Below are 12,336 nucleotides of genomic sequence, written 5' to 3'. Positions count from 1 at the left end.
AAAGAAGGGTCTGCCAGAGCGGCAGGGGCAGGGAAAGGAGCAGCCTGGAGTTTAGCCATTGGATGGGACATTTCCAGTGTGGTTTGGAAAGGTGTTTGTTAAAAGAAGTTGATTAAAATCAGTGTCTGATATTTGGCCTCACTCTTTCTGTTGAATATAGCCAGGTGCAATGACAATGGATGCTGTAAGAAGTTAAGGAAACATAAATATCCAAGGCTACAGGAATCCTGCAGATGAGTGGACTCTTTAATATCATTTCAGGCCAAAATCCCGATAACTCAAATGAATATGCTATTCCAGAGCACCCAGTAGTTGGATTTAGTACCACTGTTCTTTCACATGCTAGATCTAAAAATCGGGGCTGCCTTGAATTCTGGGTTGCTGCTGACCTTGTCTTTGCCTTCAGGAGCTGCAGTCTCATGTGCCTGATGGTCAACGTCTGTTTGAAGAACTTCTTCATCTTCATCCTGTCATTGGAAACGCTGAAGATCTGGAAGACCTGCGTTACCGATGGATGCTGTACAAATCTAAACTTAAAGAGTCTATGAGTTCGCCGGTAGGTGACAGCACTCAATTCACAGTTGCTGATCTCTGCCATTGCTCTTTTAGGTTGCTTACATTGCTAGTCATAATTCAACAGCACATGTGTGTGACACTTAATTAAAACCTCCCTTATTAAATGCCATCAAAGACAGAACAAACACAGCTACGTTAGAATGGAAGGTTCAAAATACAATGACAATTGGCTGTTGTCAAAGATGGATGCAGTTGGGGACTGTGAGATGTTTGTGCCTGTGAATATTTTGGATATACACCTGGATCTGGGCACATGGATTTCTATTTTTTTGCATTTTCTCCACACAACATTCTCCACTGAATTATTTTTTTTAACAGTTCCTGCAGCAAGAATATATTTACTGCTCATTATTTGTGTCTCCTGCTGTGAGACAGTGATCAGAATAGCCACTGACTGAACTGACTCAGAAGATAACTACACAGAAGGACATAGTCCGTTTTGAAATTGTCCTTAATGGGCTGAGGATTTGGAATGAAACAAAGAGGAGGTATTTTAATGCAAGAACCAAGCAATTACAGTTACTGAGTTGTTATATATGAGATGATAAGGATGGCAGAATTCATCCTCATATATAAGATACTCCAGGGCATGCTAAAGATATTCCCATGTTCTTAGCATAGACATACATAATTATATTTTTCCAGCTTAACAGCTTACATTGCGTGTTCAAGATACCTTAATCGGAGGATTAGGCTTCACAAGTGCGCGTTTGGTACTTTCTGTGTGCAAGTGCTTTGGAAGCTATCTGAACTTGAACACCAAAAATTTGAGACACCTAAAAATTTTCTGCTTTGAGAAACCGTGTCTTCAAATCCAAAGCTTACTTAGAACACAAATGTTTTCAAATGCGTGGAAGTTAAGCATGACCTATGTTAATAAAGAGCATATTTCTAAGAATCGTTTGCTATTGATTGTAGTGAGTAATGCTTTGTTAACCAGAACCTTGTGTAAGCATAAATAGAGTCAGTAGGTGTCAGTAAAGTCAAAGCTATTGCCGGGAGAACTGCTTATCTGATTCAAATGGTAAAGAACTGAAAAAATTCCAGCTTTCTGCCTAACAGTGTGTTAAGAAGCTCATGAAAAAAAATCTCCAGCTGGTTCTCTCTATCCCGGTGACCACAAATTTGAAAGAAACATCCTCTGTGAGGTGAATACTCATTTATAGGCCCCACTCTCCACTAGGATCTTAAGACAATGATTATCTCTCTCTCTTTCTTTTTTTTTTTTTAAATTTATTTATTTGTTATTTTAAACAGAGTCCTGGATCTTTGGAAGAACCATACAGATTCAGAAAGGTATGACAGTTTCCTATCATTAAGCTAAAAAATGTTTGATCAGACATTTTGCAGATAATTATTTTAAATTCAACTTTTCTAAAGATTCTTGAGATTAATTTGCTTATTAAGAGGCTCCCTAAAAGAAGAAGTTTTTTCTCTCCAGATTTGAAAAAGGAAAAATACTACTCTTGAGCTATGCTTACTCTGTCGCTAGAAGCTAGATATCTGTCTTCTGGGAAAGTAGGGAAACTCAGTTTTATACATTTACATGCTGTATGAACTTAATTCATTTTTCAAAAGAGAGTAAGGAAGAGCCCAAATCTCTCTCTGAAAGATTTAGGGGCCAAGTCCCTAAAATAATTTTGAAAATATGACTTCTAATTCTTTAAACATTTCTGATAAAATTGCTATTAGATCATTCAGCCCGCCTTCTTTCTAATGCAGAAAACCAGAGAAAGTCAAGAGATTTGTCTAATGTTGTTAGACTAATCCTTATTCTAAGCAGCAGAATTACTCCTGTGAAGGATTTTCTTTTGGAAGTGATGACATAAGAAACAGAAGCAGTACAGGAGACGATAAGGAGAAGCTTAAAGAAAACAAAATGCTGCCAGTTTCTTACTAAACCCAAGCAGCATCTTTAATCCCATTTTATGAAGTCAATGAGTTTTTCAGTTGATCTGAGCTGTGCTGAACTGAGTCTTTTCTCTCTGTCACAATTTGCTTTGTTTATAGACACTGTTATCTTCTACTTTTTACTGTCATCTCACTTTCTGTTTGTTTTCAGAAGGAATAGAATGAGGCTTTATTTGCCCAACACAACGTAGATTGGATGAATAATTATGTTGCAGGAACATAATCACAAAATCATCTTAAGTTAAATCAAACCCTTGATTTCTCCTGTTGCAACATCTCTTTAGAAGTGACCAATTTTTAAAGGGTACACTTTTAGGGCACTTCTGGTGTACAGTACACTTTTAGTATGGCTAGAAATCATTCTTTCCTCATTCCAATGAGATACTCCTCCGGTACTCAGATGTGGAGTACCATCCAATGTTTTTCCTTAACAAAATACTGTCTAATTTACGGTAGTTTTCACACATACTCTCAACAGTTTTGTCTGCAGTTTCAGCCTTCCTGAAAACCCTCAAAGAGTTTCTGTCTGGCTTGGCATTAATTGTTCAATAGTTGATCATCCAGTAAGGTCACCAGAACTTTTCAGGCTGATATTATGACATTTTAATACTTGGTGTAGAGGCATCCAAACATTGTGCGTTGCTGCTTTTCCCTAGAAGAGACCTAAAGGGATATTCCAGAAGACTGATCAAGGAATTCTCCTCTTTTGGGTGAAGTTGTTTGTATGGTGAAACAAAACAAAACAAAAGCTTTAGGCGCAAGCACAATTAGATGTCATGTTTTAATTCCTCTGTCCCTCCTGCCTCAGGATAGGTCGCATTTGTTCCTCCTTAATTACTCTGAAGGAAACTAAAGTCCTCAGTTAATTTTCAAGGATACTGGAATAATGTAATGGAAGGCAGCAAACGCTTGTCAATTATGCCTACAACCAGAGCACAAAAAAAAAGTGTTCTATGAGTTTTTAATAGCTACTGAACACAAACAAAGAGAAACAGCTTGGGCTGGGAAGGAATGAAGAACTGAAATACCTCATAAGCATGAAGGAAACGACTCCCATTGCACCAACAAGTTATTTGCAGTTTCCCTTTCAGCCAGTACAAACGTTGCAGTAACTCACACCTTGCTCACTTTAGTGTGATTTTGCTGACTTGAGAGCATTCATTCTGTATTTAAACAGTCTCATATTTGAACAGTCTCACTACAATGAGAACCCAAGTGCTGTAAGCGGAAGTTTCTTTTTATTCATTCAGGCTAAGGCTTATATCAGGATGTGAGGCTGTGTTGCCATAAGATGGTTGAACACGACTTAAGAGAGACAGAAAATAATGTTGGTCCCTTTTGGGTGAATTGTTGTTCAGGCTAAGAGAAGAGGAAGAGCAAACCAACTGCAGAATTCGTGGCTTTGCAGTTTATTTTAAATTCACATTTATCCCTAAATTGTGTCTAGAAATGAAAGAAAGATTAGGCAGCATTTTTTGTATGTTTTGAATGTTCTTTCAAAAGCATGCTGAAGGAAACCAACTACCCTGAGAGAATGGCTGCCCTCCAGAGTTAGTATCTGCAGAAGGTACACAAGGCTGGGGGCTGCATCACTGTACTTGCAGCATCCAGTGAGTCTGCGTGCAATGGGATCCAGTTATCTCCGATTTGTCAGCTCTTGCATGCTTTTGGGTCACACAAAATCAGCAGAGGTGGCAGAATTTAATCTTTTTTTGGATCCATGTCTGCTTTCTGCAACACGAGGTCCCCAGTGACCCTGCTTGTCTCTCCTGTTTGGACTCTGAATATTTTGCATCAGATCAGCAGATCAACCTGGAGAAGGAAAAGACCCAGCTGCAGCCAGTCTCATTCCATTGCCTTCTGGCTTTATTACATTTCTACCCTGCCTGGCCAAATGTTGGGCAGAATAGAGCCTGCTCCATGTATATTAATGTGCTTTTTTTCTGATCATTCATCGTTTGCTGAGGACATGCCCCTAACCACTGGTGCCCTTAGGAACTGTACAGGCTAATGATTGCGATGTGAGCAACTTCTTGTTGATTAACAAAAAACAGTTGCAGGAAATTGCACTGGCTGCAGTGGATTTTTAGCAGGTGCCAGTGACAGGGCGGTGTAGATGGATATTTCTGCAGGGCACCCAGCACACCCAAGGACATAATGAAGCAAATGCTCAATAATAACTATGATAAATGTTACTTTCGAAGGTTGGCTCACAGCTACCTGAAAATATTCCATAAGCATTCTTAGCATAAATAGAAAGTCAAAGGCTCGTTATTTACAGATCTGGCTAGCACTGTTTGATTTATTTTCTCATGTGCACAGAGTAATTACATTTCCTTGCTAAACAAATTATTCTGGCTTTATTGTTTGTACAAACAAAATAATTAGGATTCATTACATCAGTGGTCAGCTAATTGCTTCCTTTGACATTCTGCTAAGAGTAATCTCCTATTACACACAGACAGAAGGAACGTGTAATTTAATCTTACTTAGAGACACCATTGATCTGGAGTCAATCAAATTAATGCAGTCATTCAGGAAACTGTGCAAAGCAAGAGCTGCCACAGCTCGCCAGGAAGAAAGCTGTGCTCTGCTCTGCCCCAGTGCAGATATGACAGGAATTCTTCATGGCAGAAAGTCACGTTACAGAAAGTCACAGTATTGTGTGTACGTGCCTGTGTTAGTGGTGCTTCCCTGTTGAAAGTACGAGCCATTTTCTTTCCTGAAGTTGGGCTGTGTGTTAGCACTTGAAATCTTCTGTACAATTACATTCTTAGGAAAATGGAAAAGCCTAATTAAAAGGCGTCTTTCTCTCAGTTTTCAATATCTTTTTTATAGATATAGAGAATATCTCTCCATGTTTTTTTCATCAGTGTGCCTGCCTGTTTTAGGAATTATACCATGGCTCAAACAGAGGAAAAGGGGCATCTTGCCATTCAGAATGAGCAGATAAACTTATTTTCCCCCAGCAGTGATATTTTCTCAGAAAGGAAATAGTGGCAAAAAATAAAAAGCTGAAAAATCCTGGCTGCCTCTTCCTAACTCTGACCCACTGTCAAGTATGCTGTGACAGACAGCATTATCCCCTTCCTTCTCCAGCAAGCCCGTGAGCTTCCCTTCACGTTACTGCAGCTGTGAGACAGCCTGTCTGTCTGCTCTTATTTCTGTAGGTTCGGTGTTGTTTACCAATCTACGTTACAGCTTTCCCAAATGCTAGAAAACGGGGACTCTTTGTCTTTTATATGGTTCTGCCACTTCTGTGCCTTGCTGATGTTCTTCCTCTACAACAGTGCTGGTGAAAGATGGAGATGACATCTTGTTTCCCAGATGTTAATGTGGTGTTAGCTAGGTATGTAGTTGTTAGTCCCTGGTTTCTTTGTTGAAAAGGTCCTTCTTTTAGTAGCCTACCGTGTTGTGAAGTATTTGCAGATTTTCACCAAAGAGATACCTTAGAATGATGTTTCTCAGCAGTTATAATTTTATCTCCTAACTTGAAGGTAATGAGAGAGAGATTTGTTGACCAGTAGCAGAATGAAACTAATTTCCAGTATATACTTGAAAAATGTTTATAACGCTTCTGTAAAAAGCATGGTAGGAAAAATTCTTGTAATCAATACTTCAAATTGTATACGTATTAGTTTTAAAAAAACTAAGCCACCACATTTTAAAAATATTTTTAAAAGATGTAAATAATATTCAAATTATGTATGGTGACTGCTGAAGTTTAAGAGAACTTTAATCTTGATTTAAGAGAAGTCACTGGTAAAGCAGCTGGAAATATACATTGTTGATGTGATAAACCAGCTTTTGATGTCAGTAGCTTCTTCTACAGGTTCCAGAACATGCTAACGTGTTGAATTTATTTCTATGCCAAATTTAATTAGTTAATTTCAAATTGCAGGGCTAAGTGAAAGTTGGAAACTGGGAGAAGTTGTTTCACTTCTCTGGCTTCCTGAATAGATGTAGAACACTGATGTCTCCTACAAAATTCCAGATACACTGAAAAGTCATCCAGCTACCTCTGGTTCCTACTGCATCGTACTACTCTCCTTCTAAAAGTAGCACAGCATTGCTCTTAAGTACAAAATATATTTCTTGGGATAAATTATATTGCTTACGAATGTATTTAAAACTGATGGAGTATTCCTGTGTTTTTAGTTTAATTCATTTAAATTCAATAAGCAGTTCTCCCCCACACAGCTGCTTGCTCACTTAGAAGGGTAAAACTGAGCAAACTTGTGGGTTGAGATAAAGGCAGTTTAATAAGTAAATAAGAAAACCAGGGAAAACAAAACTGAGAAAAACAAGTGATTCAAAAAATCCCAGGCTCACCACCAGCGAACCAACACCTAATCAGTCCACAAGCAATGGCAGCCCTGGTAAATCTTCGTCCCCCCACCTCCAACCCCCCACCCCGCCCTAGTCTTTATATGCTGAGCATGTCATGTGGTAGGAAGTATCCCTCTGGTCAGTTGGGGTCAGCTGTCCCGACTGTGTCCCCTCCCAACTTCTTGTGCACCCTCAGCCTACGGGGTGGCGTGAGAAGCAGAAAAGGCCTTGGCTCTGTGTAAGCACTACTCAGCAATAACTAAAACATGGGTGTGTTATCAACACTGTTTTCATCGCAAATCCAAAACAGCCCCATACCCTTGAAGAAAGCTAACTCTACTCAGCCAAAATTAGTACAACTGATTTAAAAACCTCTTACCCTGTTCTGCAACTTTTGCAAATACTTCACTTGTGATACTTAAGAAACTAAGTGTAACTCACTGCCTGCATTTGGATATGAAAATGTTCTTCAAAATTACCCCACTGTAAGGTTGACCTTCCATATTCTTGTAACAAGGAACTAAGATATTTTTAGTGACCCATCCTACCTACCACTTTATTAATTTTCCACAGTGCTTCCTAACTTTTATTAAATATCAAACACTTTCCAGATAAGAAGAAAGTAGTTTCCACTGTTTATATGCTGAAGATGGGACCAAACCAGGTGTTTTTTCTGCTGCTTAGGCCTGGAGGATTCTAGAATTCAGTGCTACTCGAACAGATCAGGCTATAGCCTTTGTCCTGTGCGTGCATCTCCTAAAAGCATGTCGTGTTTTATATGCACACAGAAGCTAACCTTTCTAAATCTCTCTGTGTCACAGTAGCATATGGCACAGTACTTAGTTCTAAGCAACTTTACAGCAGAAATTCTGAAATATCTGCAGTATGTGATTGCTGAAACCTCAAATACAAATTGCTGGCTTTTCCTTGTTTTCTGTTTCTTTTAAATGAAGCCTTCATCAAAGATTCTAGCTTATCATCCAGCTGTGTTGAGGTAGTCCAGAATCTCCCCTAAGAGAGAAAACAAGGCCTGTAATTCGCCTGTATACTTACTTACTTGTGTGCATACACTGATGCTCTTCAGAATTTAAAAGAACTTTAAGGTTGCAAAGTCAAGCAATCTGAAGATAGTCAGAGTTAAAACTGTTTGTGTGACTTCAGTTAACCTCCCTTCATCACAGTCATTTGGGTAGGTAGCTCTTTATGAGACAGAGAACGATGAGCACAGGACTCAGGGGGGTCCCAGCCATCCTTACTCATTCCTCGCTGTCGTTGCCTAACCTGGGCCTCACTGTCATGAAGCAGCGTGGCTGTTGGTGTCTTTGTCTGTACAGTGTCTGTAGGACACTAGGGCATTGGTCCCTTTATCCACAGGAAGAGCAGGAGTTTTCAGGTATCAGTGCATTTCCCAGGGTAGTCTCTCAGTAAAATGCTCTGAGGTAAGAGGAATGAATCCAGACTGAATCTTTTTTCTCCACTGGATCACTGATTCACTGGTGCAGGTATGATTTTTTTCAGGCATGCTGGTAACGTACAAGCAGCAGCAACACCCCACAAATGAGCATGGTGTAAGATGCTATATTCCTCCGCTCACTCAAATAGCTAGATTAACTGTGTGCTTTCATATATCCTGGAATGTGGTCAATAGCAAACCAGGGAGGGCACTGATTTTTAGTAAAACACTTCAGCAGCTTACACAGGAATATTATGTAGCAAGTTCTAACGTGCTTTTCTGCTGTTTCCCATCCAAGTAGTTTTTCACAGTGATTTGGTAAGGAGTTATTAACTGCAAACAGATTTAAGTGTTGAGGACTCCCTAGACCTAAACCAATGCTTGTCATTCAAATGCCCTGACATGAATCAAGTACAAATGTGAGTGTTCACAGCCAGTGCAGTTCGTTTGGTAACAAGCGTGCATTTAGCATTACACAAAACATAGCCGTGTACCCCTTGACAGTCCTTGCTTGTCCTGGTATTTTGAGGGAGAAGGGGGAGGACGTCTATCCTTGATGGTGAACTTTAAAAGTATATTTTCTTTTTAAATGTCAACCTGTTCCTTTTCCATGTGTGTTTCAAAAATGTCTCTGACACTTTGGCTCGATACCCAGGTATTCCAGCTGTTATTCTAAGATGCTGGAAATTAAAGTTCTGTTGACTTCAGTGGAGCTTTGCCAGTTTTCCTCTGAGGAAGATTTGATTTCAGAGTATTTTGTGGAGCCTAGATCTGACACACGCACTGCAGGCACTGTGGGTGCTGGGTAGTAGCTGTGCTGATGCCAGTAGCTGGAGTGATTAGGAAAGGGGAATTTCACTGTGTAGCAAGGTTTCTGGTTCCACCTTTGATCTCATAAGGAAATGAAATATTCATACTGTCTTTTGCAAAGGTGAAACTGTGTCAGACTGTCCTTTCCTAGCATAGAATGATGTGCTAAAGGATTAGGAGTGTGGTCCTGACTCCAAGCAGGCTTGTACCTGATCACTTTGAGCCCAGCAGAGCAGAGATTTGAACCTTGGCCTCCTGAATTCCCTGCTGGTGCCATAGCCTCAAGTCACCACAGCCTGAAAGCATCTCCCTTTCATAGCACAGACCTAAAAAAAATACCTTGATTTAATAAAATTGAAGTGCTGGCTTTTTCCACACTTGGAGCAGGAGTCAGTGCCCAAAACCTTCCCTGCTTTTTCCAACTGTATCATCTCTCCTATTAAAAGTTACATTTTCTCCTTCAGAATTTTCTGTCCTTTAACTGTAGAACCTTTAGAAGTACTACCATGGGGAAAAAAACAAAAAACAAACAGCTTACTCGCCAATTGTTCCAGCAAGCATGAAGCAACAGAACTCATCTAAGCTTCATGTGCACAAGAGCACCAGAACCTGGGCTTATAAGCAATCAATCCATTTGTAAGGGTATCTGCTGAACTCTGTGAATAAGTAGTTCCCAATCTTGACTTTATTTAGTCGTCTTTATGCATAATCCTGCTGTAGACATTTACCGTTAATGGTAAATCTCCCATGGATTTCAGTGTGCGCAGGTTGGGGCCCTCATATATTAAAGGCTTATCATTGCAAATTTGCTGAAAGCACCAAACCCTCACAGCTCATGTGTGCCTCATCTTCAGTCCTGCAGAGACATCGTAATACCGTGCTTGTAATAGCAGAGCCATTTCCATGGCAACAAATGGAGGCAGAAGTACAAGATTCTGACCGTACTGTGTGATCAAACAAAACAGAAAAGCTGGACACCAAAGACAAAAGTTCATCAAACACAAATGCCTGTAAACCCAGCAAGCAGGTGGAAGAGAAGCAGCAGATAAGGACAAAATATTTCTCCTCTGAAGTTCTGCCCTCAGTTAGGATCTGTTATGGCTAGTCCGAGTATGTTACTCTGCAGAAAGCTCCAAGGAGAGCAAACAATAGCTTGTTAATAGAGCCATGTCGCATTAATTCTTTCTGGAGAGTTAGCTTTGAAAAGCAATACTATTTTACAGTGCCTTCCAGTAGATCTAAACCCAAGGCACTTAATAAATAACTTTTCAAAATCATCCCATTTCTTAGAGTTGCATTAATAGTCTTTGCTTTAGAGATCAGGACAGAGTCAGTGACCTGCTCTGCATCAGATGCTGGATCTGTTAAAAGAATTGGGGTAGGAGGAACATGAAGGATTAATCAGTAGCATGGTTATCTTAAGAAGCCGGTAACAAACCTGAGCAACCGTAAGACGTCGGCTCCCTGGGCTGTGTCAGGAATAGGGATGAGGCACAACTGGAAAAACCCCCGATTTCCCACCAGTTCATAGGCAGGAGTAAATAACTGGGAAAAGACTTGTTGCAGCTGGTCTGGCAATGAAAGAATAGTTTCAGAATGAAGTGGCTTTCAAAAGCAGCGCTAATGGGTTGATAGCTGCAAAGCAAAAGTTTTAGAAACTGCTAGGAAGACGGTCAGTCCTTCTCACAACTGCGTCAGTGAGAGGTGGACTTCTAATTCCCAGTTCAAGTTTGTGAGAACATTTTGAGACTTCCAGTCACAGTGAATGATTGAACTGTCACAGTTCACAGGATCCTACCTTTAAAAACATCAGCTTTAAGTCTTACTACATCTTAGTGGTAGAAGAAAGAGAGTGGTTTGAATTGGCCCAAGGTAGAAGTACCTCTAATCTGATCTTCCACCAACAAAACTACACCTGTTAATACATACAAACAAACTTGTCCATGGCTTCTGGATCCCGGAAAAGGCTTTTTTCCTTATAGATGGGACACCTCAATAAATGTATTTGTGATATTGCTGCATATTAAAATGGAGAATTAAGAATGAAAAATGGTCGATGTAAACAGAAGCTGTCAGCAGCTGTCCATTGGTTTATATTGATTACCCCAAGGAGTGGCTCTTTCATGGCATTACAGAGCCAAGCCCAGGAAGCTCTGACCAAGAGTGGTGGCTGCTGCCCTTCCACGTAACAGTTTTAGTGTTGACTATAAACACAGAAGCCTTGCAGGTTTTGTTCAGCCCATAGGCTATGAAATCCAAAGGAGATGAGGGATTTCCAGGACTAGAGAAGGGAAAATCCCATTAGTACAGCTACTTAGCCCTGGTGCTTTGGCTCGTGTTCACAGTAGGTCACAGTAGGAGCAGATGACTTCTGTGATGCAGTCAGGTTGTTGAAGTTTTGATTTGGAGGGTAAATGCTAGCTGTACCCAGGGAAGTTGCCTGAGGGTGCTTAAAGTCAGAGTCCTACATACAACCTGACATTTACTTACTGCCCATTAACTACTGACAGTTCCAGTGTCCAAGGACCTGAGCTTTCACTGGCCTCAGCAAACAAGTTACAACTCAGATACTGCAGGCCAGAAAGGAAAGAGCAAGCAGCTGTTCTGCTGCCTCTACATCTGCTCAACACAATAATTAAATCTCATCAGCCGTTCGATTCAATGGAAGCAGACCAACTACAGCAGAAGGATTTCACATCACTACTGTCTCATTGTCCATAACTGCAGCTATATATTGCCTTCATAATTAATTCTGTAAGCATTTACATAGAGCTGCAAGAGTCTGAGAGATTTAGAAAGCAGTGGAGTTGATCCTTAAAAAATACCAAAGGGTGTAATTACTTTCCTCTACCATCATTCTGCTCCTTATCTTCTCTGCTGATATTTCCCATGGACTGTTCATGATGGTGCTGTAGTGGGAGAACAGCATTGCCTGTTAAATTAAGCGTCCGGTAGAGGTCAGAAGCCCTAATTTTGCTGCAGCACTGACATCGCTTATGGCTTGAACACAAAAATGTGCTTCCTCTTCCGGAAAATGTGGGTCCCACTTCAGTGGATGTTCTACGCTGATATCTGTGACATAGGTTGGTACCTAATATTGTAGCCACATTAAGTGTTATTTCTATGTTCTGAGTGTAAATCCATGTTTGATGATATTAACGGATTATTGAGCCCTCTTTTTCAGGACTCCCTTACATTTAGTTGACTCTTTTTTTTTTTTTCCTGAAACACAAAGTTCAGCACATTGGCAGAAGAAA

General features: G+C 40.2%; 1 protein-coding gene across 1 annotated transcript in view; it reads left to right on the top strand.

The window, feature by feature from the left end:
* SYNE3 (spectrin repeat containing, nuclear envelope family member 3) overlaps positions 1-12,336 on the top strand; it is a 34,126-nt gene that overhangs the window by 20,467 nt on the left and 1,323 nt on the right. The window contains exons 16-17 of the mRNA XM_010134616.1: positions 407-556; positions 1,834-1,872. Of these exons, the coding sequence (XP_010132918.1) occupies positions 407-556; positions 1,834-1,872 (189 nt within the window). The remainder of the gene's footprint in view (positions 1-406; positions 557-1,833; positions 1,873-12,336) is intronic.

This window comes from Buceros rhinoceros, unplaced genomic scaffold (genome assembly GCF_000710305.1).
Source record: "Buceros rhinoceros silvestris isolate BGI_N320 unplaced genomic scaffold, ASM71030v1 scaffold13284, whole genome shotgun sequence".
NCBI classification, from domain to species: Eukaryota; Metazoa; Chordata; class Aves; order Bucerotiformes; family Bucerotidae; genus Buceros; species Buceros rhinoceros.
The sequence above is the reverse complement of the archived record's forward strand: the minus strand, read 5'-3'. Positions and strand labels throughout refer to the sequence as shown.